Raw genomic sequence first — 27,111 nt, 5'->3', positions numbered from 1 at the left:
ATATAACGTAACAAAAGTAAAGACAAAAATAGCCAAGATTCCTCTTGTGCCTGTGTGGCAGTACCAGCATGTTAGATTTTTTTAAAAATTTTGTGTAGCATTATATATTTCCTGTGGTGTATATTTAGATGAATCAAGGAATACGCAAAGTAAAACAACAAAACAAAACAGCAACAACATACATTAAGACATCATTTCTCTCACTGTGAACCACACTGTGTCCCTCTGTTCAATAAAATTCTGACCACCAAAGAAAGAAGCGTTTCTAAAACCTTCAGCTTGAAAAACACGCTGAAGGAAAACGAAGCAGCTTTGCCAAGGCCAGCTTTTGTCTCTGGTTGAATGAAGTGGGGCAGAAAAATATGCCAAACCATCCTTTTCAGCCCACACATGCACTCAGATAACACATCAGACTAACATTTCATTTCTTTCCCATATCTAGTAACTTCTATGCAAGTTTGCTCACGTTTTTTCACACAGCAGCACTTGAACACATACGATTTCAAGTCTTTGCCAAGAACCTCACCGAAACTCTGACCCTGCCTTTGAATGCTGCAGTAATAATTTCATGCTTGTATATATTAACACTAAGCTTTACAATAGAAAACAGATTAAAGCTGTTTAATTTGTGTTTAAACAAGATGTGAAATAGTTTGATAGATGGTCATTCAATGCAAAATACCTCATTCGATATATGCTCATTGTAGATGTTAAAGAAATCTCACTGCTACATTGCATGTGAGGCTGAAACTCTCTTTTTTTTTTTTCTTTCCCTGTCTTGCTGATAATGTTCTCTCTTCTTCACCTGCTGCTGTTCCTTTGAAGGAGGACAATTGCTGGCCTCCAAGCATGAATGTCACCACTCTCTGAGGCATAATGAGTTAATCACCCCCAGATGGGCAAGGTCACACACTGCCCCACCACTTATCTTCTATGGCTCAGGCCACGCAGGAGGCAGAAGTAAAGCTGGAAACGAAGAGGAGGAGGAATGACTAATGCCAGAGATTATATTATCCTGCATCTTTAATCTGTTTTGGGTCCTTTAAGCTGAATGTCATCTTTGCTTAATTGCTTAAAAAGCCTCTGTCATACTTATTACACAGATTGGAAAAAAATAAGTGTGGTTTGACCCATCTTGGCACTTTTGCAGGTCCTTGGCGTTTATAAGCCTAAGAATGTATGCACATCGCTACCTTCCCAAAATTCCTCTTAGACCTCTTTTTCCACTCATTACTTTGGTCACGGACAATGGCAGATGGTGCAGCTGCTTGTTTAATTGTCTTTATTACAGAGGCATCTGCTTTCTGTTTTTTTTTAATCCAGAACACCGTGGCATCGTCTAGGCAGTCAAGGCTGTATTTGTGAAATTAGAAAATAAACAGAGACAAAGAAAAACAGTTTCTCCGTCAGGTTGTAGCGATACAACACGTTCTCATGTAATGGTCTGCATATTACAGTAAGTTGTCCTGCATCTCGGTTTGTGTTACTTTAACATAACGCATAACTGAAATAATAAACATTATTGTGTGGGTATGTTTGGAGCTTGCCATCTGCCTCACATGTGTTGCTTATGCTAAAAAGTTTGTAAATGAGAAAAGGAGAATCCCTGTGGCTCTGTTCAGTTATTTGCTTAGCTGCCTAGATGTGTTGTACTGAGCTGAGGCTAAGGGAGACAACAGCAGATGTTGGGCTCCGACAATCTTTCTGCCTTGGATCTGCAACAACAAAGCAGCTAAGGGAAAATGTCATATGCGGATCATCCCTGACGGCCCTGCGTGAATGAATAATTACTTTGACTCAGGTCAGGGAAAAGAAGGTAAAGAAAGCTCTAGCCCCTCTACCTTGAAACCCTTTTAAATGAGAAGCTGTGCATCATGACATGCGATAAGACACTGAGGAGGTTGTGACACACAGATCCTTCAGTAATAAAAAGATTTTTCTTGTGGCAAAACGTTCAGGAAAATGAAATGATTTACCTCAGCACCCCAGTACGTGCTCTTCCTCAAAAAGATGAGATGGGGACATGGGGTTTATCTGTGAAGAGGGTTGGGGGGGGTAGGGAAAATGTCGGAGGATTGGTTAGCTGTGTTGAGTTTACCGCAGTCATGTCAGGAAGCAAGGAAAGCTTTAGAAATGCATCATTTTCACCATTATGCTTAATAATTTGAATGACATCTTAGCGCATGACTCAAAGGCACTTGTACGGGGGCAGGCGGGGTTATTAGAAATGACTCCCCCAATGATGCGTGTCACTGAAGCAGCAAATTAACATGGGGAGATGGAGGCATGTTAAAAGCAGCTGAAAAAAGGAGGGAAAAGCTGAGCCGGAGAGAGGAGCGGGAGTGAGATGTGAAGAGGAACAGTGATAGATGCGGAAAAAGATGTTGCTATTTTCGCCCTCTTTGTTAGCTAAGACGCTCTGGTTGTGGTGTTCCAGCTCCTGCTCTGTTCAAGCTTTTTCTGAACACCAGGTGCTCCTATTGTGATAAATGATTCTCAACTGTGCCGAACAATGGCAGAGGCACCCACACATATCCCTCATCAAACAGTTCCACAGCTCCTCTTCCACAACTACACAATGAGCACACTGGATTGTGCTGGAAGTTGTTTGTCTTGCCACCACACACGACTGAAGGCTATTTTTGCTTCCTGTTTACCATGGTGAACAGGAAGTCACTATTATAAGAGCTGACAGTTAGGGCTGTTCGATATAACGATATATATCGGATGACGATCTAAAAACGTCTATCGTTGCATTTTACGCTATCGTTTGTTTCGTGGTGTCGCAAAATAAACTGTTTACGGCAATATTTTTTTCATTATTTTGGTCACTGTAGTGGCTATATTAATTTCTTAAAGTTCTCTCTTTCTCTTATATTTAATATAACTACACTACAGACAGACAAGCGCTTGTTTTTATGCGTTGTCGTTAGCGTAACGGTAGCATAACGGTAAAACCACCGCGTGTCTGCTTGCTTATTTTCCACATAAACCTTTCACAATAAAGCTCAAGATCCTGTTGAGACTTTTCAAAAATAAACTGAATCACGCGAAAGATGCAGAGTATTTACGGATGAGAAGAAAAAAAGAGCCGCCAGGTGCTAAAAAATAAAACTTAGACTCAAATGTTAGAACAGGCTTTTCCCCTCAGAACGCTGTGTAATAAATACTCACAAAGAAAACTGCGGCCGTTACAACCTATGTCTAGTGTTTAGTTTCATGCAGCAGTTAAAACACTCGACCCCAGGTACGCAACGCTCAGCTGGAAACACTTCACGCAAGTCGAGCTGCCCGAGATTCACAGAATTTACAGAAAATGTAAAATTTTTGTGATTTATATCGTTATCGGACGATAGATGTCTTAATATCGGGATATGAGATTTTGGTCATATTGCACAGCCCTACTGAAAGTCCCTTAAAAGATGCTACTGTATGACTTTTCTACCTATTGGTCAGCCAGTGTTTTGTCCAGCACAACTGGCTGGTCTTCTTATCCCCTCTAACTGCACATTTTACATCCTTGTCTATTTTTTTGCTCAGCCACTGTGGGTTCCTTTGTTTCCCTGTCTGCTGTCTTTGACAGCAGACGAGGGTTGATACATGTTCAGCGCCTTCACCTTTTTCCGCCCAGTAATTTATGCTGTCAGAGGTTTTACTCTATTTGGATGGCCAGGCTTTCATGTGTGTGCAGAACAGTATTGTGGGTTGTTGACACATTCCTTCGTGTTCAGCATGAAGCAGATTGTAGCAGGTAATTGATGGGGGTTTACTGCCACAGGCACAGAGCACAACCAGGGAAGAACCCACCAGTTTTCAACCCCACCAATTAGATTTGCAAAATGTGGTGTGGTGAGCTCAGCAGGGTGCTGATAATGTAAACTTTCAAGTGTTTTAGGTACAGCTCAATTTAAACAATTAGTACTGATAACAATGCTGCCACCTGTAGTATACTGTTTGAGACTCAGAGTGTAATGATTTTCCAAATCTGTGGTTCGGATAGGACCACGATCTTTAGCAGGTTGGTGGTGCGTGTATTGTGGATTTGGTCTTGGTTTCAGAACCATTACATCACTACTATAATCCCTCTTTGACGGTTGTATCTCAGTTTTTGTTGCCTACCACACCAGAGAAGCCTTAATCTTCCAAATCATTAATAATAATGCAGGGCAGTCCAAAAATGACCATGTAGCTGTTAAGAAGAAATATGGGACTTTAAGCTTTAGCACTTGATTTTCCTCTGGAAATGGAGTTCATTTAAATTGTAGATGGTGAAAGTTCTCTTTACATTTTGAGGACTGTTAAGATTGAAATGGAGTTCTCTGCTTTTGATCAAGAGTTCACCTTCATGGTTGCTCTTTCCTCACTGTGCTGACCTGCCAGTTTCTGTCTTATTTATTAGTGTGAAGAAACTTGCCTCTTTGTTCTTGTCATGCAGAGGTATGGCAAGAGTGGTGATCAAATTGTAAATACTGAGTGAGCTGCAGTGGAACACAGCCTCCTAGAGAAGATTCAATGGCACCTGGAATCTAAACAAAACTGTAGAACTGAGTTTTTTTGGGATAGTAGTTGTTGCACATTTTCCGGAGTGCCATTTCCCCTCAAACAGCTAGATACCCTTGCTGTTGGGCAGTTGAATGCTTTAGCTATAGAAATACAAGCCCATCCAAACCTGTACTACAGAAATTTATAGACTTTGTTTTTTTGTGATGTACAGTCATTTAATTTAATTTTCTTACTGACTCACATATTGGTATTGTCATTAACCTTCAAAATCCAGTATTGATTTAGCCCTAATTTTAAGATGTGCCGAACGGATTAGTCGATATATCAATTACCTTTTTCCACACTAATTACTTTTCCAACTATCTGAATAATTGATTAATCATTTAAGTAATTTCAGTTTGCAAAAGTGGCAGTTATTTTCTGGTGCCAGTTTCTGAAATGTAAGTATGTGCTCCTTTTTTTTAGTTTTAAAGAATGGCTCTGATAATCATTCTTAATTTCCTTATGTGAAGTTTGTTTATCTTTGACCTGCTTTAATCCAAAATCCACTGTACTGTAGCTAGAGAGGAGCTTACATTCATCTTCATGTTGGCACAACACCTTCGTGCTTAATGGCATCAGTTCCTGCACACCTCCTTGTCCTCAGAGTAAATCGTCTTGCCATTCATCCTCACTCCCCATCTACACAATAGTCCTGTTCAGTATTCAGGCAGGCATACTGGCCAAGATTCTGCCGAAGTGATAAAACCCCATTTATCAGCGGGAAGTGTTCACAGACTGCACATATATCCAGTCTCTATGCTTTCTGGTTGCACAAGTATGATTATTACTGCCTTACTGAATCCCCAGTGGTTAACTGCTCAGGCACAAGATCTCATTACCATTTGGTGCTATTTCCTAATGAATCTGTGTCTAATCATGTTATTTGTTAGTTGCCTCACATAACTTTTGGTAAATCATGCAACAGGTCTCCAGGAGCAGGACTGGATATAAGCCGTCCCTCTGGATTTTATAGTTTTTAGAAAACAACTCTGCAATCTGTATTCTCTGTGGTTGATTTGGCACTTTATTTTGGAGTATTTAATAGAAATCCTAACTGGAATGCTCCTGAAACAGTTGAGCGATGAAAATCATTTTCATTTTTATTATTTATTTATGATCCATGGTCATTTATCATAGTGCCAAAGCCGCCATTGTAAACGTAACCTTTTTCCCCAGCTGATGGTAAGCTTCGCATAATACTTACCACCTTCAGGTTGATTACTGGAGCTGTTAACATTCAATCATAAATGTGTGAAAATGTATGTAATAAAGTTTTTTTAAAAATGTGCAGCCGCAGCATTGTTCTAATCGCTTTGCAAACATTGCCTCAGAGGAATAAAAACCGCATCACGCTTAGATCCAATTTGTGCTCCACTCACCAATTACTTTCACGGTCCACTTCCCATCTAATACAGAAAGGCCAGATTATCCGCTGGATGTCTGGGTCCTGCACACCCTAATTACAAACACAAATTGGAAAAACGCAACTTGTGACAAAAAATTTAGCATGCGATTTGTCCTTTTTCCAAGAAAAATATTTGCACTAATTTGCTTCGACTCTGTGTCCTCAAGGAGATACAGAAGGCCTACTTATGTAAAATATGAAGAGTTTTTCATCTTTCCATTGGTCTTGTAATCAGATAAAGCTGTAGCATCGATGTACTGTGTCTAATTGGGTTGATGTATAATTAATCCAAACTGTAGCACCAGTGTCGTTCATTACATGACTGATTAAGAGGATATACAGAAGGAAGAGACGGAACATCAGGTTATCAGATATAGTGCAATTCTTTGAAGAGCCGTGTAACTCTACAAAGCCTGGATGCTGGAAAATTAGGCTTTCAAAAAAGCCTCTGTAACCCAGTATTAACTGACTACCGTGTTTCACTTGCAGCTTGTTTTGCTCTTTCTTGCTGCTGCGCAAACTCATGCAGTTTCTGCTGGCTGCACACATCTCGTCCTTGGACTCACACAGGACTCGACTAGCGAATAAGTCACGGGTGATTGATGGTTGTATAACTGAGGATCCAACCAGTAGCTTTGAGTATAAGATTAATACATGTGAATTTGAAGGGAAATCTAATGATTTGTGTTTAATAAGGAGTCGAACTGAGAGACAGATCCAAACTAAAGAAACCAAAATGATGACACAGTGAACTTAGATGAGTTAGATGATGAACACGTCACAACTTTTCAGCAGTTTTCTTCTCCAAACCTTTAAAGTTGAAATATAAAGTTGATTTGGGACAGTAGCTAAGCACTGTTGCTTGTTTGTTTTTTGTCAACCTCATGTAATCATATGGTAAGACTTGAAGTTATCAGTCTGGTGTTTTTGATTTATTTTTCTTTCTCTTCCTTTTTACAATTTTATCGACAGAGTTTCTAGGTTTAGTCAGAGGTGTACACTGTTGGGTTCGATGGTTTCAGGCTGTCCTCTGTCATCTTTGCTGATCACGTGGTTGTGTTGGCTTCATCGGGTCATGACTTCCGTCTTGTGCTGGGGTAGTTTTCAGCTAACTGTAAGGCAGCTGGCATGAAATTGGCAGCAAGTCTGAGGATATGGTTCTATTTTGGAAAAGACATGAGTTACTTTTAGCTTAGAATGCATTGCTACCCTAAGTACCCTAAGGATTTGGAGGTCTTTTTCAAGAGTGAGGGAAGTGGAGTGGTGGAATGTCAGATCGATTGGCATAGGATCTGCAGCATCTGGTGTGGTATCTTCAGTGATATAAATGCTGTGTTGGTGTGTCGTGGTGAAAAGAGAGCTCAGATCTATGCCCTCACCGATGATCACAAACTCTGGGTATTGACTAAAAAAATTAGATTGAGGCTAGGGCTGTGCGATATGACAAAAATCTAATATCTCGATATAAGACATTTATCGTCCTGACAACGATATAATCACAAAAATGTAATATTTTCTGTAAATTCTGTGAATCTCGGGCAACTCGACTTGCGTGAAGTTTTTACAGCTGGGCGTCGTGTACCTGGAGTCGAGTGTTTTAACCGATGCATGAAACTATACATTTTTAGACATAAGTTGTAACGGCCACCATTTTCTTTCAAAGTTTGAATCTAAGGTTTATTTTTTAGCACCTAACGGCTCTTTTTTTTCTTCTCATCTGTAAACTCTCTGCATACTCTTTCACTTGATTCAGTTTATTTTGAAAAGTCTCAACAGGATCTTGAGCTTTACTGTGAAAGGTTTACATGGAAAATAAACAAGCGGACAGCGGAGCCACGCTATGGTTTTACTATCACTGTTGCTAACGACAACACGTAAAAACAGGCGCTTGTCGTCCATAGTGTGGTTATATTAAATATAAGAGAAAGAGAGAACTTTAAGAAATTAATATAGCCACTACAGTGACCATCAAAACGATGAAAAAATATTGCTGTAAACTGTTTATTTTATGACACCACGAAACAAACGATAGCATAATAGGAAACGATAGACGTTTTTATATCGTCATCCGATATATATCTTTATATTGAACAGCCCTAATTGAGGCTCATGCCTCCTTTAGAAATAGAGAGGAGCTTGAATTGCTTATCCTCTACATTCAAAGGTTGAGTTGAGGTAATAAAGGCATATGGTTATAGGTTGTCTGCTGGACACTTTTTGCATCTTTAGTGGTCCTTCACCCTTTGTATTTCAACTTTTTAGGCATTATCTTTTGAAACCATAGCTTAATTTTTTATTGTTATGCAGATGATACCCAGCTCTCTCCATGAACCTAGATGACACACACTATTTAGTTAAACTGCAGGAATATCTTGAAGACATAAAGACCTGGATTTCTAGAGTAGAATGGAGGCAGAGCCTTCAGTTTTCAGGCCCCTCTTCTGTGAAAGTTTAGATTTGGGAGACAGACACCCACTTTCCTTTTAAGATTAGGCTTAAAGCTTTCCTTTTTAATTTTTGTAGGGTCTACCTTACAAAATAAAGCACATTGAGGGTGCTGTTGTTGTGATTTGGCGCTGCATAAGTAAAACTGAATTGAAGTTTATAGTGAGATCATATGATGAGATCAGGTGACTGTGAACCCCCTCTTAGTTTTGCTGCAGTAGGCCTGGGATGCTTGGGGCTTCTTCTGATGCTGATGAGTGTTTCTTCTTCACTCACCTTTTTAATTCTCTTTATGTTTATACATCACTTTGAATTTAATGATTAGTTATTGTTAAAGTGTGGCTCTCTTTTGCAATGTGTCTTTTGTCCTGTCTCTCTCCCCTCAACCTCAACTGGTCATGGGAGATGGTCTCCCTGAGTGATTATGAATATATTGTCTAAACAGTGGGTTTTGGAAACATTTTGTGAGGAAAATTTGTGAGATGTTGCAGACATCATGATAGTGATGGTGAGATGAAAGAGGAAAGGTTGTATGCTCGATAGGGTGAGGACCAAAGGGATCATGATTTCAGGTGAAAAATTGGAAAAGGCCAAAGTAATTGTTAAATGTTACATAAAAGGCTTGCTAATGAGAAATACCAATTGTTTTGGAGTAAAAGAAAGAAAAGAAAAGATAGAAATGAGTTAGATTGCGTTAACAAAGAAGCACAAAGGGCGTCAATTCTCCACTTTCTATTACTGAATAAATCTGCTATACGGTGAACAGTGACCATTTATTTAGCAACAACTGTGATCATTACTGCGTTCATAATGACTATGTTGTTAGTTTTTTGTGCCCTGTGTGTGCAGCCCGTCACATGTGAATTGCATCATAAACACTACAGCAACCTCAGAGCTGAACCACGACTGGCTTGAATTCAGAGTAATAAAGGAAAGAGCCACACTGTAGAATAGTAATTACTCAAACAATCAGGCAGGTCTGATAAAATGAATAAAAGCGTATGACTTGGCAAACCAGCTTCATGGTTAATTCAGGACTTCCTGGATGGAGTTGGAAGTTATTGGAGGATTGTTTCCCTGTGGGATAGTAAAGTGATTTGGCCGTACTCTGCAGATGTCGGTCATATAGAAGAAGAGATAACGGCTGTCCGCCGCAGGATGGATGAGATGAGGAAATTAGAGAGACGTAGACCACAGATCAGTCTATGACTAGGATGCGAATGACATTATCAAAGGAACAATGCCAAGACTGGTGAGTAGAGGAAAGATGTAGTGGTTTCATCTCCATTTCTCTTCTAGTTGCAGGAAGTCCAAGATCATATTCAACCATTTTGGAGAATCACCCGCAAAAGACAGAAGATAAAGTGGCATCTTAGTTATTGTCAGAACAGGCAGGAAGTGATCACATGACCCTGGGAGGTCAGTTTGGCCTCTATCATAGAACAGCATCAGCTATTGACACACGGCAGTAATGACCTACCTTAGGGCTGGAAGCTTCACACAGAGTGATGATGACCCATTCCTGCCTGCAAGCTACTGCTTCCCTTCTCATCGATGCAATTACTGCACTGAGGCACGGCTGGTCATGGTCTCTTCATCTTTGCCCCCATGGCAAAGAGGAAGATCAGTTCCCTGCAGTGGCTTTTACCACTGGTCTTACAGCCAGAAATAACACTAAGACAGTGACTGTGTAAAAACTGTAAAGCTAACTGGTTAATCTGTAGCAGTCTGTAGAGGGATATCAGGTGTATTCTGTACACAGGTCGTCATGATGCATTAATTACTGTTGATGTTCATGTGCGTGTTTAGCCCCTCACCAGTGAAAAGTGAGATGACAAAGGAGGTAATTTCCTCTTTCTCTCAAGCTGGTGTTTAATTGTGTGAGCTACAGTATAGGTGATGGGGCGGGGGGTGGTGTGTGTGTGTGTGTGTGTGTGTGTGTGTGTGTGGTGTGGTGTGGTGGGGGGGGGGGCTACTGGTAGGAAGGAGTCTGTGTGAGGCTTCTCCCTCCTCATTCCTTCTGACAAAGATTTTAATTCACCGTAATTATACAGATGGATTGAAATATACAGCAAGACAGGGAATCACTCCAATTATGCAGAGTTGATTAAAACTTGGACCCCATGCCAGGGTACTGCAGGAGCATGGGGGGAGTCAAGATGTGCACCACTGAAACACTGAACACATAATACCAGTTAACATCTGCAGCAAAAGTACCAAAACACTGAATATTATTTCTGTAGCTCTTGTAAGACAGATGTGTTTTTTTGTTTTTTTTTTCTCTATACAACAAAGCTGAACATTAACAGTTTGATGGTGTGGCGCATGGACACAAACATTTCTGGTCTGGAATGAAGGCAGAATTCTTATAAAGAAGTCTCTTTACTTTCTAATTAAGATGGATCCATGCTATTCATTTACTGTCAACTGCACACTCTGTGCAGCACAGCACATCTCTTGCATTGTGTCATTGCATATAGCTGCAGTATTGACAGACAGAAGGGGAGAAAGTCCTTAGCATCTAGAGGCCATGGCCAGCGAAGGAGAACGAGGAGGAGAAAATAGGAGGGAGGAAAAATGGAAGATGGAGAATAAGAAACAAAGAGAATGAGAGGGAGAGAGAGAGAGATCACAAATGGGGAGGGATGGAGTGAAAAGGGCAAGACATTTGTCACCCTCTCCTACAAGACCATAGGAAGAAAGAACAATATCATTAATCTCCTGACATTTCAATATTGTATTAACCTTTCTAGTGGAATTCTGTGTGCTCATTAGTCTTTTTTGAGAGAGAGAAAAATAATAATCGATAGAACAAGCTCTGGACACGATTTAGAAATACACTGCAGTCAAATAACATCTAACCTTAAGCCAGTCACATGCTTTTGCCCTGTCTTTAGCAATCTAGGTCTTTGTCTACATGAAATTAATTGGTTAAAATACAAACATATCAAGTAAAAGATACATTTAGGTGAAAGGTTGCTCTCTCAAGTAGGTTACAGTCATAAAAGAGAAAGAATGGCCTGGCTGTAAAACAACAGCTTAAGATGGCAACATAAGCACTTCAGCCATCTTATGTGAGGAGGGAAAAAAAGCCCCAAGGCCACACAAAGCATGATGTCTCACCTCCACCATGCAGTCTGTCAGCAATGGAGAGAGAGAGAGAGAAAGAGAGCGAGGGAGAGAGAGGGCTGATCCTAAAGGTGCCTAAAGCCTTTAAATTCCACCAACATGATCCTCCCCTCCCTGTAACACCTCCACTGCCCACTCACCCTTGTCCTCACCTTCCATCTATCAATGCCTGGAGAACACCCGCCATTCAAGTACCCAACACTCCCTAGGTCATTTGACTAAGAAAACACTCTAATTTATTCACATTATGTGCCCTTGGTGAACATCAAACACTGCCAGACCTTTTGTCTGTCATCATTTACTTTTGGCCTCCATGATTGGTCATGTCAGTGTTTTGCTGAACGTGTTCGGTGATGCTGTTATGGAAACATGTGCCTTTTTGAGCACTGTGATTGTCTGTTTGTGTTGGGCATTCAAAGCCCAGAGGAAAAGTCACACGGGTTCAAGGTTATTTCCAGTACTGTAATTATGGGTCTAACAAACACCTTGACTAACACTAAAGGTCTTTCAGTGGGATTGTGTGACTTCACCGGGAAATGAGTGGGAGGTAAATTCACACGCCTACTATGTATATAAGGATTTTAATCTGTTTACTTTTTCATAATGTTGCAGAAAAGAATCATATTAGTAAAAGTAGTGTATTAGGCAGGAGCCTGAGTTACAATCTATAAAGGACCAAGGAGCACATGTAAAGATTGCTCTACAATCTCTGAGTTATCTCTCTTTAATAATGCAGGTTGTATTATGTCAATGCAGACCCAGTGTTGCAAATCAATTATTTGGACTGCTGTGTGGCAAAATGGGATTTACATGACTGTTGCATCAATGTGATTAAGCACCTTGGCATGTATTTAATTTACTGCATTAGCACAAAATCAGCCATTCTAGTATTATTGTTAAATCCATTTCCAAAGAACAGTGTAATGATGGTAGTGCTAAGGTGATTATTGCATTAGTTAATTCGTCAAATGATGGGCAGCTACCCAAAGATTGGTTTAATCTGTTGTTCAATTGAAAACAAATGTATTCAGTAGATATATTAAAAAAAAAAAAAAAAAAAAAAAAAAAAAAAAAAATGGAGTTCAGTAGAATGCAGTAATGGAGTGAATTTTCACACTTATCTTTAGTCTTCTAGAAATGCCATATGAAGTATAACGTGATTATTTATTTATTTTTTAATGCATAGCAGTAACTGTACATCATCTCATGTGTTAGAGCAACTTTAAATGTGTTGAATGTTTTTTGTAAAACCAAAAATTTCTGTGTGTGGTCTTGGGTATAGGGGGTTCAAAGTCAGGTGAAAGTGATTGTGGTGGAGTTTTCTGGTGTTATTAAAGTAAGGTTATGTCACCAGCAGCATAGAATGGTCTTTATGCAGTGATCACGGGTAGTCATTATTATCTGAAATGCTGTGTGGGTGCAGGCCATTTCAAATAAAATGACAGTAATCCAAATTATTATTATATAATATTAATAACTAATAATAATATTATCTTTCATTAATATTCTCTAACTTTTTTGAAAAAATGGGTAATGTGTGTGATGCTCTAAGGCACTAATGTTAGTGTTGAGGGAATGGGTTATAAATCATTCACATACTTAAAAAGAAAAAAAAAACTTTCTTTCTCCCTCTCTCATCCACACCACTAGGATTTACAGTAATATCAGAGTGTCATTTGGACTGGAGAAATGTAGTCAGATGGCAATAAGGAGGGAAGATAGTCAGAACTGAGGAAATTGTTGCCTTCTTATTACTTTTAGTACATTGCAGACACTGAGAAATCCCACAGGCAAATGGGAACCATGAAGACATCACTAGGAAAGCTGCAACCACCAAATACCCGGAGAGATGAAGGCCAGTCTTGAGGAGTCAGGTGAATGAAAAGAACAAGAAGAACAATCAACACCTACGTCCTGAGAGTCATTCAATACCCTGCTGGGATAATCAGCTGACCAAAGAATGAAATAGGAGGCAGTGACATCAAGACAAGAAAGTTCATTACTGTGCAGGGTTTTACCCCAAATCCAGCACCCTGAGACTGTATGTTAAGTGGAAGAAAGAAGGCCAATGACTAGCCGGTGTTTCTCAGGATGAAACAAAGATCCGTGCACTTCAAGCAACCTGTTCATACAAGAACTTTTTTTATGCTCAAGTGCTAACATTGACACATTTACACTCTTTTGGATGCATCTGAGAGCAACTTGGGGTTAGTATCTTGCCAAAAGGTATATGGCATGCAAACTGGAGCAGCCAGGGATTGAACCACCAACATACCGATTAGATTAGATCAGATCAGATGACCTGCTCTACCTCCTGAACTATAGCCACACATTGTCTGGACCTTGTTTTCTGCATATTGATTAATGGAACTAAAAACAAGTAATTCTACGTCCTCTTTTGACTGATGTGCCTGTAATTGGTTGACCTAGCCTCCTCTTCTAACGTCGCTTCTGTAGAGATATCAAAGTGGTGATTATAAGGCATGTCTTATAGCTCACAAATACTACCAGCTGGCATTCGATCTAAAATAACCCATCTTTGTGCAAGTGTTTGGGTTTTTTTGCTTGAATAACACTTTTTTTTTATCTTCCTTTTTTAAATCTTTATTATATATATATGTAAACATCACTGAGCCAACAACTGTTTAATAATTATAACAAGCACTTTGATAAAGTCCATGATTCACTGGTAGTGTTAAATGCTAGATTTTGAGATCAACTTACGGAAGCAAAGCAGAGAAAAAGCTGAGGGAAGAAAGATTCCAGGGGACAGCATGAGGAGGCTATATTCCTCTGGGTTAATTGTGCAGACCCGTCAGCACTAAATAAGGATGGTTAGAATGACTGGCTAAGTGACAAATGGATGTACAAATCATCCAGATTACTTCTTGGTTATTAAAAAAAAAAAAACACGCACAACTTGGATTTGGCAGGCTTCCACGGTTCCTCTCTCATTACGCCTGGCAGTCTCTCACACTGACGGCCATCCTTTACAATAACTCTCATCAGTTTAGTTTTCACAAGTTTCACGAGCTTAAGAGTTTAACACTGATTATAAACAACTCTTTTTGTAATGGCATGTAATTGTGATGAGCTGGTTGGTAAGACTGTTAAACCTAAATTAGTTTTGATTGATTGTCTGAAGAGATGGCGTTTGACCTGCAGCTGTAGTGTAAATGGCTGTGGAGAGGTGCTGGTAAGCCATCTAAACGCTGCGCACCTGTGATGATGGGTTCCTCGCTGGTGTTTTCACAGAGGGTAGTGACAGTATAAGATGAGTTGTCAGACAGAGCACAGCTGTTCACTTAATTACCTTCTAGTATGGGAAGGAGGTTAATGAAGCAGTTTTGCGATCAGAAATGAGAGACAGCCTGAATGTGCACAAAAGAAATTAGTTTTTGGCTGCTGGGAAAGCAACAGCAGTTTAAATTATTGATTGCAAAAAGTGAAACACTGAAGGCATAAAGATGGGAATTTAAAGGAGGGGGAGATGTTAGTGTGCTTATATTCCTGTATAGAGTCACAGGAAGCAATGTAATGCATGCAATAGAGTACTGAGAAGGAATTGCCTTCTGCAATTTAATCATTCACTTGTTCTCTTCAAAGTTAGGCAAAGGCAGTGAACCCAATGGCTGGTATTTTGCAATCCTTAGAACTTGTAAAAATTGCTTAGATTTGTTTTGTAATCTCTTCATTGCAGTCACCATAGACTGCTTATAAAAGATGGTTGTAGTCATTATAAAATGACCTAATAGTTAATAGTTCTGTTGTTAAGTTTTGAGCTCAGTGTTTTCGCCTTTACAATGTCGGTGTTTTGAAACCATATGTGTCTCGAGCGAGGGGTGGATCCACACAATCTCTTCTTAATGATATGTGATTGATTAATCATTAGGTAATGACTCTGGGTAATCCTCTTTCTGACTTTCAGAATGACCAATAATTTAGAAAATGTTAAATTTTGATTCATTATGATCTGAAACTACTGACTGACTTAGTAAACCATTATGACTTTATTGAGGCCAAAAAGCAGGCGAGCACAAGAACTCGGACTTCTGAGCAACCTTTTGCAACCAGGGGAGTCGCCACCTGTTGGCAGTTAAAAAGACTGCAGGTTGAGGGGACTGAGGTTGATTTAACTTTTTAAACTCAAAAGTTCTGACCCTCCTCTTTTACTGTTTATGCCTTGAATCCAGTGCCCAACTGCCTTAATACTGTATTTTTTCAATAGATCTTCTGCTCCTCTTACTGGGAAATATTTTGATTGCATAGCAGTATGTGAGAAGTTGAAACTTGTTTACTGGTCCTGTGGTGCAAATTAAGACTTTTGCAGATGAGTTTGAGCTTCTCAGTCACTATCATTTTGTATTTTGTGGTTCCCTTGTCAGCCTTGAATCTCACCAGGTGTGCAGTATGGCGTTATTTTTGTGCCACTATTCTGAGCGCACGTAAAAAAAAGTTTGTAGGTGCAAGTGTTGTATTTTGAGGAGAAATTTATTTTGAGCGAAGAAAAGCTGAATTTGAGTGAACAAAAGTCATTCCAGCGTGCAAAAAATGTATTTCAGTGTTTGCTGTTGGTCTCCAATCAGCTCGAAATGACGAAATGCAATATCCCAGAATCCATTTCGTCCAAAACTCAAACGAGGCAGTGGCGGGGGAACACAGAGTGGCGGAGTTTGAAATATTACTCTTTCTGGGTCACAGAATAAACTTTTAAGATATTTTCATGCGAGAATGGTGCTGTGTAAACTTCTAATATCTGCTCGATTCATCAAGACATCACATATTTGCATAAGTGCTCTAACGTTTTCGGAGATGCCTGTTACCCACCAGCTGACCGGGTGGTCACTCGGGTTAAACACAATATATAAGGCTGAACTGACAAAAAGATCATAGACTACACCACCAGGTATTATAGGAAAAACCATAAAGCCTTTGAACTAAAACAAACGCTGTTGTGACAGTGATGTACACTGTCTTGTTGGTATATATGTATGATTTGTATCACCTTCATGTTTCCAAACCGATATCATGAGCAGCAGCTTTTACAGCTGTGGCTCCAGCCAACATCAGCTGATACTAGAAATTAATTTTAAATAAATTATAACAACAGCTTATCAAGCTTGAACATGCTGCTGTTGTTGTTTAGCGCAACATACGCTGGTTTCCTGTTTCTGGCGCAATGTGGGAGATAAACAAACAAGAGAGATGATCAGCTGATCATTGATCAGTTTCATCATTGAAGTAGCAACAGGAGAGGGAGGGGGAGAGAAAGAGGGGAGAAGAGGCAGCTGTGCAACGTAAAGACAGAATAACTCCAGCGTTGTCTTTTTTTCATTCTAGCTAAAGTACGGGACTCTTTTTCCCTTCAATACGAATGTATTGTAATTGGTCCAGCTCAGAGTTGATCATGACCAATTGGCTAATCCACCACCTTTCATTGTTTATACCGTTACAAAAACAAACAAACATAAAAATGAAAAATCATCATCGGCCCACCGGGCAAATGTCCGGTATGCCCAATGGCCAGTCCAGCTATGCGGTCAGCTGGTGGGTAACAAGGCATCTCCGAAAACGTTAGAGCACTTACAGAAATATGTGATGTCTTGATAAATCGAGCAGGTATTTGAAGTTCTCGCATGAAAATATCTTAAAAGTTTATTTTGTGACCTAGAAAGAGTAATATTTCAAACTCTGCCACTCTGTGTTCCCCCGCCACTGCCTCGATTGAGTTTTGGACAAAATGGATTCTGGGATATTGCATTTCGTCATTTTGAGCTGATTGGAGACCAGAACAGCCAATCAGATTTTTTTGCATCCAAGTCTGTGATTGGCTGGTTTTATGGCACAAATATAACGGTGTAGAGAAAGAGTTGAGCACGCACGGGCAGAAATGTTGAGCGCGCCAGCAACACATTGTGAGCGAGCGCAAATGCAAAAACTGAGCGAGAGGGGCTGCTATTGTGTGTGTGTGTGGATAATAGCAAACACCGAAAAAAATTTTTTGCACGCAGGAATGAATGTTGTTCCCTCAAATTCAGCTTTTCTTCGCTCAAAATAAATTTCTCCTCAAAATACAACACTTGGACCTACAAACTTTTTTTTACGTGCGCTCAGAATAGTGGCACAAAAATAACGCCGTAGTGCAGCATATTGTTTCGGCTGTGGCGTGCCTGTTGGAGTTGCTTGTGCCCTCTCAAGACAATAATTACAATTCCACTAGATGCACTTCAGTGTCCCAGAAGTGCTTTCCACTCACCAAAAAACACTGGAGCAAGTCTATTTTTGATGGAAGTTGAATTAAGCTGTAGAGAGGAGAAAGTCCGACAAACAACGCAACCGATTTGATTCTGTGGCTGCCTTGTGATTTACAATAGCAAATTAGTTTGGAGCTTCTTAGTCAGATCCATCCTGCCCTTTTGATGTCACAAACTAATAGGTGATCAGCCAGTTAATGGCAGCCCAGGCTCACCTGAAATTTGGTGAAGTCGCCGCTGAATCTGGGAATTACCTACAACCGTTACCTTTTACAGTTTAACCCTATGTGGCTCCATAGTGCAGTGGTTTACACATTTTCCTAACAAGAAGAAATATCCCCGGTTTGTTCCTGGGAGCTACCGGTGCTGTGGTGAACCCTGTGATTGGGGAACAGAAAGTATCTTTCTCTCTTATCAATTGCTACCATGCAAAAGCTTTGATGTCCTCCTAATTGTACTTTTATAGTATAGAAATATTTAATTCAGTAATATAGAAATTCTAATGTAGTTATTTTACTGGTAAAACTTTTTATTTTATAAGCTTGGAACTGATTATATTTTTGCAGTCAGTAAAGGCTGCAACTAGCAGTTAAAATATTTTTTATTGTCAACCAATCTGCAACCTGTTTTTGATTAATGGAGTCATTATTTGTTTGTCCAAAAGCTCAATAGGTCCTTTTTGGCCAGACAGTAGAAAGAAATAGGGCCAAAATATACAACATAGAATTATTTCAGATGCACATATATGCACACAGGTTGAGTAACTGTAAGGACCAGACCAGAGACAGTTCACCCTCATTGTGCATATTCATGTCATTATGGGGTGAATAACCCTGGCTGCCCGGGTATCCACTTAAGATCTTTAATCACCTGCACTTCGTTGTGAGAACAGGACACACCTCTGCTCATTAAAATGATGGATGGAGGCATGAGGGGATGCTCTCTCCTGTTCCAAATTTGTTCTTATTTAGAAAGGTGCTTATTAAAGAACACCTGGGGGAATGAGGGGGGAAGGGATCTCCGAGAGCTGAGGTGGTGGAGGAGGTGGTTGAGGAGCGAATCACCTATTCTGAGGGTATAGCTGCAATTATATTGTTGCTAAGTAATACAGATATCTTTCACATTTTAATTTATGTGTAAATGTTAAATGCCAAACAAACTATGTTCTCTTATTTTTAAAGAAAAAAAGTACAATTTTATTTTAAAAAAAATTTAAAAATGCAAAAAGAAAAAAAAAATCAACATATTCATAAATGGTAAAAAAAAAATAAAATTAAAATTACTTCAATAGTAGATGCAAAATCCTGCTTCTCAGCTAGAGGCATACGTCTCTTGATGGTACAGCATGTTGAGGTGGGCAGCACTACTCATTAGCTTGTAAAAACAGGACTTAATTCCAGTTCTTTGAGGTTCATGAGGGAGTACAAAGGGGAGGAATCATCTCTATTTCTTCATCACTGCTGTTTGAATAAGCCAGTCAGACAGTGCTTGACATTAAAGACTCCCATAGGCCAGGTTATTGCCTCTTTGAGAACAAGCAGTAGGCAGGTTAGATGTAATAAACTGGAACAAATGTATTTCCGTCTCCAATTAGGATAAGTCGCTGTCTAGAGTCCCTCTGTGGTGCCAGTGTCATTTCCTGATTCTTTTTATGGATATTTTGTTTTGTTACATCAGCAGCCACCCATCACCGAGTGAGTGACGAAAAGGGATGAGTACTGTATTCACTCTCTTATGTAACCTCATTGAATTCTCCTTACACCTAATTGGCAGCAATCTAGGCCTGTCAAATTGAATATAATCCCTTCGCTGTTGGTTTTAGCTTCCCTCTATGGTTCCAAATGCCTTTACTGAATGACATGGCATGCTGATATTGTGAGTAATGGAGAACACTAATGGAATTGGCATTAGGTAATACATTTGAATAGCTACAGTACAGAACAGAAATGGCTATTTAGCGACTGAGCCAAGAATATTGATAGTTCCCTCCTTGATGGTGTTGTTGAAGTACATTGTATACTTTTGGTTGAGGTCAGCTCATATTAGTTCTCATTAAAAGTGTTTAATGTAGCTGATGCAATTACACTTGGGTCATTATGATCAATTACATTTATGGTAAATATATCATTAAAATAAATGTGTGCCTTTTATGAATCATTTATTACACCAGCAGAAATAGTTTTGTATACTTCGCACACATTATTGATTAGTCAGAAATGGGAAATTAATAGAAATCCTGTTTATGTTTTTGAAAAGTGCTAAAAACGAATTGAACATCTCATTGCTTATGTTGTGCAATACTCTAGAAAATGCTCTGGAAATCCTGACAACGTTTTGGGGGGTTGGCAGTGGGGGGTGTCAGCTATATGCAACTGAGAGATCAAAGTGGAAAGTGGATCACATTTTGCACATTATTTTAGTTTCTTATTTTGAAAAGTTAAAATGTGGTGTTGGCTGTATTTAGCAGCCTGGGAGTTATCCAGTATTTAGTAATGCAAAAATAATATAAATGATTAAAAGCTGCATATTGTCAACATGCTTTACTCTGTTTATAAGTCTGTGGTATTAGAGTTGCACAACATGTCCTCAAAATTCTGTTCCGATATTTGGAAAAATGTTGGCTCATGTTCCTGATGATGCAGTGAAAAAAAATTGTTTATCTGCATTTATAAGTTATTTTATCTTTTGGTTTTAAGTAAAACCGTAAAGAAACCCTTTAGTTTAACAGTCACTAAAGTAACTTAACCTTTCTAACTTGTCAGGAGCTGCACAATATTGTCACATTATAAGACTGAAAAGTATTTTCCATCTAGGATCTAGTCAAGAAGGGTTGCCTCATTGTTTTGTGCACTATAGGAACAATATTGCGATATGATGCAAAAACTTGCAAATGACTCCAAATGATTTGATGTAGCACAGACCTGTTACAGTATAAAAGGCTAAAACTGCCATTTAGATATTTGACCCAATAGTGACAAAATGCTTGCTGCAGACGTGCAGAGAGTATCACAGTTTTTCAGTTCTTACTGCCAGCAGCAGCTCCTTTTGTGCCGTGATGAAAGATGTGTGCGCAGGTGGGCAGCTTATAAAAACTTGGTTCTGTGTTCCCTTAACGGTGATGTGTGTTGGTACACAATACTGTTTCTTAGTGTGTTTCTTACTTGCAGACAAGAAAATGGAGGCAGCTTCTTAGTAGTGATGTGCAGATCGATACTGAAATATAGATTCCTCCGATACCAGTCATTTATGTTCTAGAATCGATTCTCATAATAAAATGTAGATATTTTAGTAATTTAGGGTAGATTTGTAGTTTATCATTAACAGGAACACAGTGGAAAGAAATTATATCATTCAGATTGTCTACATTGGAAGGAACTACTTCCTCTTCCGCCTTTCATAATCATATGCGACTGTATAAATGTGTCGCTGCCCCGAGTGCGCACTCACAACAATGACTGATCGTAAATGGAGTCATGTGCGGACGTATTTTACCTCCACAAACAGCCGAGTCGTGGTTTGCGATACAGGTGGCAAGACAGTGAGGTGTTGTGGCAACACCACTAACCTCGTCAAATACCTCAGTAAATCATATCACAGAATATGACGAGCTTATGTTGAGGCGAACTGAAGAGGAGGAGAGGGACGGGTGCTGCTAGGGCGAGACAGACGTCTCTCACGGAGTCCTTTAGTACCGCAGGCAGGAAACGTGTTCAAATAGCACACAGCTTCAGTTTTTGAATTTCTATATGATAATTCTGCATTGTCAAGCGATAAGAACAAGTAGTCTAATGTCCTGTTATCATTATGAAGCTATACAATAGCAATACAATAAATAAAATAATTTTTTGTACAAAGTATCTGTATCGGATCAATATCGTCGATACCACCCTGAATTTTACTTGGTATCGGATCGGAAAGGAAATCAGTGGAATCGCACATCACTACTTCTTAGGAAAAGAAAACAGGGCAATACATAGGTTGTTGTTTTGTTTTTGTTTTTTTTCCCCCCATTCTTATGCTGAGGGGGCATAATTGCACATAATTGAGTCTATGGTGCGATCATCTGTGTCATTATGACATTGTCTTTTTTTTTTTTTCTCCCTGCCTTGTAACGGTTTCGATATGAGTTGTACAAACTTTAGCTTTGTTTGGGGTTTTTCCAAAAACACCAAACTAGGAGGCCTGGGAAAGCCTCAGGATCCCTGCAGGAGTTGGAAAGTGTTCCTGGGAATAAATTCTGGATAAGCGGTAGAAATCTGATGGCTGGAAAGATTCTTCAGTAGGAGTGGGGTTGTGCCAAAAACACCAAAGGAAAATGGATGTTGAGTCATAGAATAACAAATTGTTGGTCTTAACCTTTTTGTGGATTTGAGCTTTTAAAAAAAAAGGATATAGGCTTATCCTTTCAGAAAATACTGACAAATGACCAAAGGAACATTTGAACTTTTTTTTTATTCATCTTTTTTTAAAGTTCTTTTTACTTTTTTGCTTTACGAAACAAATGTTTGCAGATGTCCTATGAATAAACAACAGCACCCTTTCTCCTTAAAACAGGGCTCAATCAGCCCTTTAGTATCAAGAAAAGAGACTCTTCTTGTCCAATTACAACCTCTCCAGATTCCCAAAGTGACATTTTTCCTGTATTTGACATTCATTTAAGTGCATTCGGAGTCAGCATTACCATTTCAATTAATGTGCAATAGCTGAGTTTATGGTCAATGTGAAAAGGTATTTACATTGCAGCTATGACTCACATTAACTGTTGTTGTCATCACTTGTGTCAGAACTGGAGAGGAAGACAATCACAACATAAGGAGTCTCCTTTCAAGCACAGCCTTTGTAAACGGCAATCTTTACCTACAACATCATCATCATCATCATCATCAGGATTAACTAGACTCTTTTGTCATACCTGTTTTCCTCCAGTAAGACAAAAAGGTTAATAGATAGAATGGTTTAAAATAAAGTTTAGTGATTGTGCTTTTAAAACCAAAGTAAAACAAACAACAAACATTGATGACAACACAAAACATAACAGTGCATTATAAAAAAAAAAAAGGAAAAATCCCAAAGTGGCACTTTCTTGGGGAAGCTAAATAATATAGCAATTTACAACATGGATGGAATTGATAAAATAATTATATTTACTGGCATAATAAAATTAGAATTTGCAAAAAATAAAACAAGGAAGACAATTTTGAGGTACCACAATGGGTAAAACAAGAAGACATCATGTATACATGTATATTTACAGACAGTCCACCTCTCTCTGCTTGCAGCTAATTTATTACAGTAACATCTCACTGTATGGGCTTTCCAAAGTTCTTTTCAAGGCAAGCTGAGTCATGTCAATATCTGGAGTAAGAGTTCACTCCATATTGCATTGGAATTATACATAAATATACTACTGTGTATTTTGTTTTGAATGCACCATTTTATTCTTCACTCTTTCGTTTTTTTCAATGGACATATAAAATGATAAGTTAGAAAAAAAACAACATTGGTCTGTTTTTCAGATGTAAAGAAACACTACTGATGTACAGTATGAGGGCAGCCAACATGATGGTGAAATACTAAGATATTTAAAACTGTAAGAGAAACAATGGTGCTCCATTCTTGGACAAAAAATCAGAACAGTCTGTCCTTTTCCTCCTCCTTCAGCTTTCTACCATCTGGGAAAAACAAAAACATTTTGGTTAGCACAAAGGTCAGCCAATATTGACTCACTGTAGATCTGTATCTGTGTATCCCATTGTTGGAGGACAATTTAAACAAAAGTATTTTATATACGAAATTATTGGCTGCAAAGGATTTTGATTCTTTGCAATCAATACCTTATTAAAGTCATAGACATCACCAAAAGCCGTTTTGTTCAGCCAGGCCATCACTGGCCATGTAACATTTTCTGTAAATTCTGTGAATCTCGGGCAGCTCGACTTGGGGGAAGTGTTTCCAGCTGCACGTCCTTTACCTGGAGTCGAGTGTTTTAACTGATGCATGAAACGATACATTTTTAGACATAAGTTGTAACGGCCGCCGTTTTCTTTGTGAGTATTTATTACACTGCGTGCTGCGGGGAAAAGCCTGTTCTAACGTTTGACTCCAAGGTTTATTTTTTTAGCACCTGGTGGCTCTTTTTTACTTCTCATCCGTTAATAATCTGCTCTTTCACGTGATTCAGTTTATTTTGAAAAGTCTCAACAGGATCTTGAGCTTTATTGTGAAAGGTTTATGTGGAACTTAAACAAGCGGACACACGATGCTGTTACTGTCGTTGTTGCTAATGACAACGCATAAAAACAGGCGCTTGTCCGTCCATAATGTGGTTATATTAAATATAAGAGAAAGAGATTTGGACTGTGAAGTGTTGTCTGTTGGCTGAACCTGAGCTGAGAGTATATCCCTGTACAGAATGAATCCATCTACTTCTATCAGCAGTCGCATCATAAATAAACGCTAGTGACCCAGTTTCATTGGCGGCTGTACGTACCCATTTTTGCTGTGTTTTTGATCAGGAACTGTTGCAATCCTACTAATTACTTTCCTTTTCACGCCATTCTGGTACAAGATAATTTTGGTTTTATTTTTGTTTTCTTTTTTTCTTTTTGTCCAGAAGAACTGTGCTCTTTTATGTGATATGTCTACCTCCTTAAGACTAGCTAACTATTGCATAGGGTTTTTCCTAACCAAGGAAAGAATTTTGTGGTCATTCACTTCAGGTGTTTTCATTGGTCTTTCAGGCCTTTTGGTATTGCTGAGCTGCCTAGTGCATTCCTTGTTTTTAACAAATATGGATTTGGGCCATTACTATAATTTTTGCTTTCTCTCTGATAGGTTTATTTTGGCTTTTAGCCAGTAGTGTCTTTCCCTCTTTTGCATGATGATCTTTTTTTCCTCATGTTAAGACTTCCAGTTATTGAGACTTAACCTGCCTACTACACTATTTGTCAGTCAGTTGTCCAATTCCTTTTCAGCCTCTGAAAATTGCCAAACAACTAATGCAATATGTTTGGTAAAAATACCTTGATTTAAAATATAGAGCCGTTGAAATAAAGTTGGCTCTATACAGTCTGATGGTGTAGAGAGCCAAAAATGACAAAGATTGTGTCATTGTCCAAAAACTGTATTCAATCTCTTGCCAAAATTAACAGATGCAAACATGGGACATTGTCTTTGACATTACTCAAGTAGAATGCAGATGCCCATCAAGTATATTTCAGAGAAGTAGAGTCTAAGACTACCCTTTACCTCTATCTCTTCATCTCCTGGTTGGAAGGCTCTGGAGGTGTTGAGGCCCATATCTGCAGGGTTCCTTCGCCCTCCTTCTCCTCTCCGCCGGCCCCCTGAGCCCCGGGAGGACATGGAGCTAGAGGAGCTTGGGTCTCGGGGGCTGTTGACTGTAGGGAACTGTGGTCGGCTATACGGCATAATGTCTTCTGAACCTATAAACAGGGAACAATAGTTAAGAATCAAGGTGCTACCCATCGGACTGAAGAATTCCTTTATGCTGTAACTATTGTAGTACCTGCATGCTGGCGTGCTTTGTTGGTAGTGCTACTCTCATGTTTATTCCCTTTCCCTCCGTGAGCAGTCTTTTGTCTATCCTGAGCATCTTTGCGTTCAGATGAGCTGGTTCTGGGGTCCGAGTCCTCTCGGGCTCGATATCCCCCTGTTCCTCCTCTCTTGTCTCGACCTTCACCGGCTTTGGGGGAAATCACTCCCCGGCCCTCCAGAGCTACCTTGGAAGGGTGTGTAGGGGACTTGAGCACTGCTGGAGGGGGGATGGGTGGAGGTGGGAGATCTGAAAAATAAACACAGGAAGCAAAAGCACATTAAAAACAAAATAAAACCCCACAAGAGTTTAGAAAATTGCAACAGACTGGAGAACAAGATCTGTGTACTTATGAAACTTTAGTGTGTATCATCTGTCACTCACTTGTCTCACACCTGCAAGGTGATGCACAAACACAGCTGTGATGTGTGTACATACACCCAGAGCTGCAGACATAGCCATGCTGAACGGAAACTCCTCCGAACAGACAGTAAACAGAACAGATGACATTAGAGAGGCTGAATCTGCCAGAGAGTTATGAGATTTGAGCAAGAGAGGAGGGGAGTGTGACGGTCAGCAGCTGCCTCTCTGGCCTATTCGACTTCTTCTGTCGATGAATCAATGCTGCTTGTCCTTGAGCCATTATTCATATGAGACCAGCCAGTGAGCCGCCTGGCCTCTCACACATCACACGGCTATCTAAACAAAACGCAGAGCAAAAGCCTTGTCTGCTTGCGATCAATGGCATTTCATCTTCTAATCAGCTACCAACCTGGAGGATGGTTTTGTTGGCAGCCAGACCCATAATCCACATTGGATTAGAACGTTATTAAACATAGTGAGCGTCAGCTCTTACACTTAAGATCTCAGTGGCTACAAAACTGGATTAGAAGAATCAAAGATTTTTATTCTTTTTTTTTTTTTTTAAACACAACAAGCTAATGGGGCTGGTAATGTCTTTGCTGTGTTGTTTTAGCAGTATAGTGAAGCTTCAATACACTTTCCTGATTATCCTCCACTCCCCTTGAATACAAAAGGGATGGTCAATATCATATAGCAGAGAGGCGTCTGCAGTTTTTTAATATCTGTCTTGCCTCCTGAGTTCTGCCTCAGTCAGAGTCCGATCAATGCCACAGTCTTTGAGCTATAGCTTGCTACAACGGAGGAGCTGAGCGCCTTTTAGATTTACGAGGAAATATCGGCGAGAACAGAGCTCAGATCTGAAACTGTCTCAGAGCTTGCCAAGGAGGATTAATCTGAGGGTCTGGTGGTTAATTAGGCAGGCAAGGCTGAAGCATATCGGAAGAGAAAGGAAAGGGTTAAGTTCGGTGAGGAAGCAGACAAAGGCATCAGAGTCAAACATAATATGAATCATGGAGAGAATATAACTTCACATCAACTGTGCAAACAAAAGAAATGACTAGGTCAAAAAAGGATAAGTAGTAGGGAAGTGAGGCTGCTGAGGTGCAGGGGTAGAGGTGTTGATTTTTTTTTTCTGGTTAGCAGTCTTAACCTAAAGAAATTAGGACACCTCAGGGATATATAAACAAATGACAGATATGTGTTTGCCTCTGTAAATGTAATTTGTGCCTAGAAAACAGGGTTTGTGTTTCCTTTCTTTTAAATTTCATTAAATCTTTTTTACCTATCACCTCAGAAGCAGTATTCCAAACCACAGACAGGGTCTGTAGGGTGGGAGGGTGGGTGGTTGGGGGCAGGGGAGGCAATAAACTCTAAATGAAAAACAATCCATTCAGATCAAATGTAATCAGCAGGAGGAC

General features: G+C 39.5%; 1 protein-coding gene across 1 annotated transcript in view; it reads right to left on the bottom strand.

The window, feature by feature from the left end:
• Positions 1–23,386: 23,386 nt before the first annotated feature.
• Positions 23,387–27,111, bottom strand: part of robo1 (roundabout, axon guidance receptor, homolog 1 (Drosophila)) — a 199,979-nt gene continuing 196,254 nt past the window's right edge. The window contains exons 29-31 of the mRNA XM_085371614.1: positions 25,304–25,579; positions 25,027–25,220; positions 23,387–23,450 (exon numbers count right to left, since the gene is read on the bottom strand). Coding sequence (XP_085227740.1) covers positions 23,436–23,450; positions 25,027–25,220; positions 25,304–25,579 — 485 coding nt within the window. The 3' untranslated portion in view covers positions 23,387–23,435. The remainder of the gene's footprint in view (positions 23,451–25,026; positions 25,221–25,303; positions 25,580–27,111) is intronic.

Source organism: Diplotaxodon limnothrissa, linkage group LG14 (genome assembly GCF_057381915.1).
Source record: "Diplotaxodon limnothrissa isolate DT_005_m linkage group LG14, D_limnothrissa_male_GT1.1, whole genome shotgun sequence".
Lineage (NCBI taxonomy): Eukaryota > Metazoa > Chordata > Actinopteri > Cichliformes > Cichlidae > Diplotaxodon > Diplotaxodon limnothrissa.
This window is presented reverse-complemented; position numbering and strand designations above follow the sequence as displayed.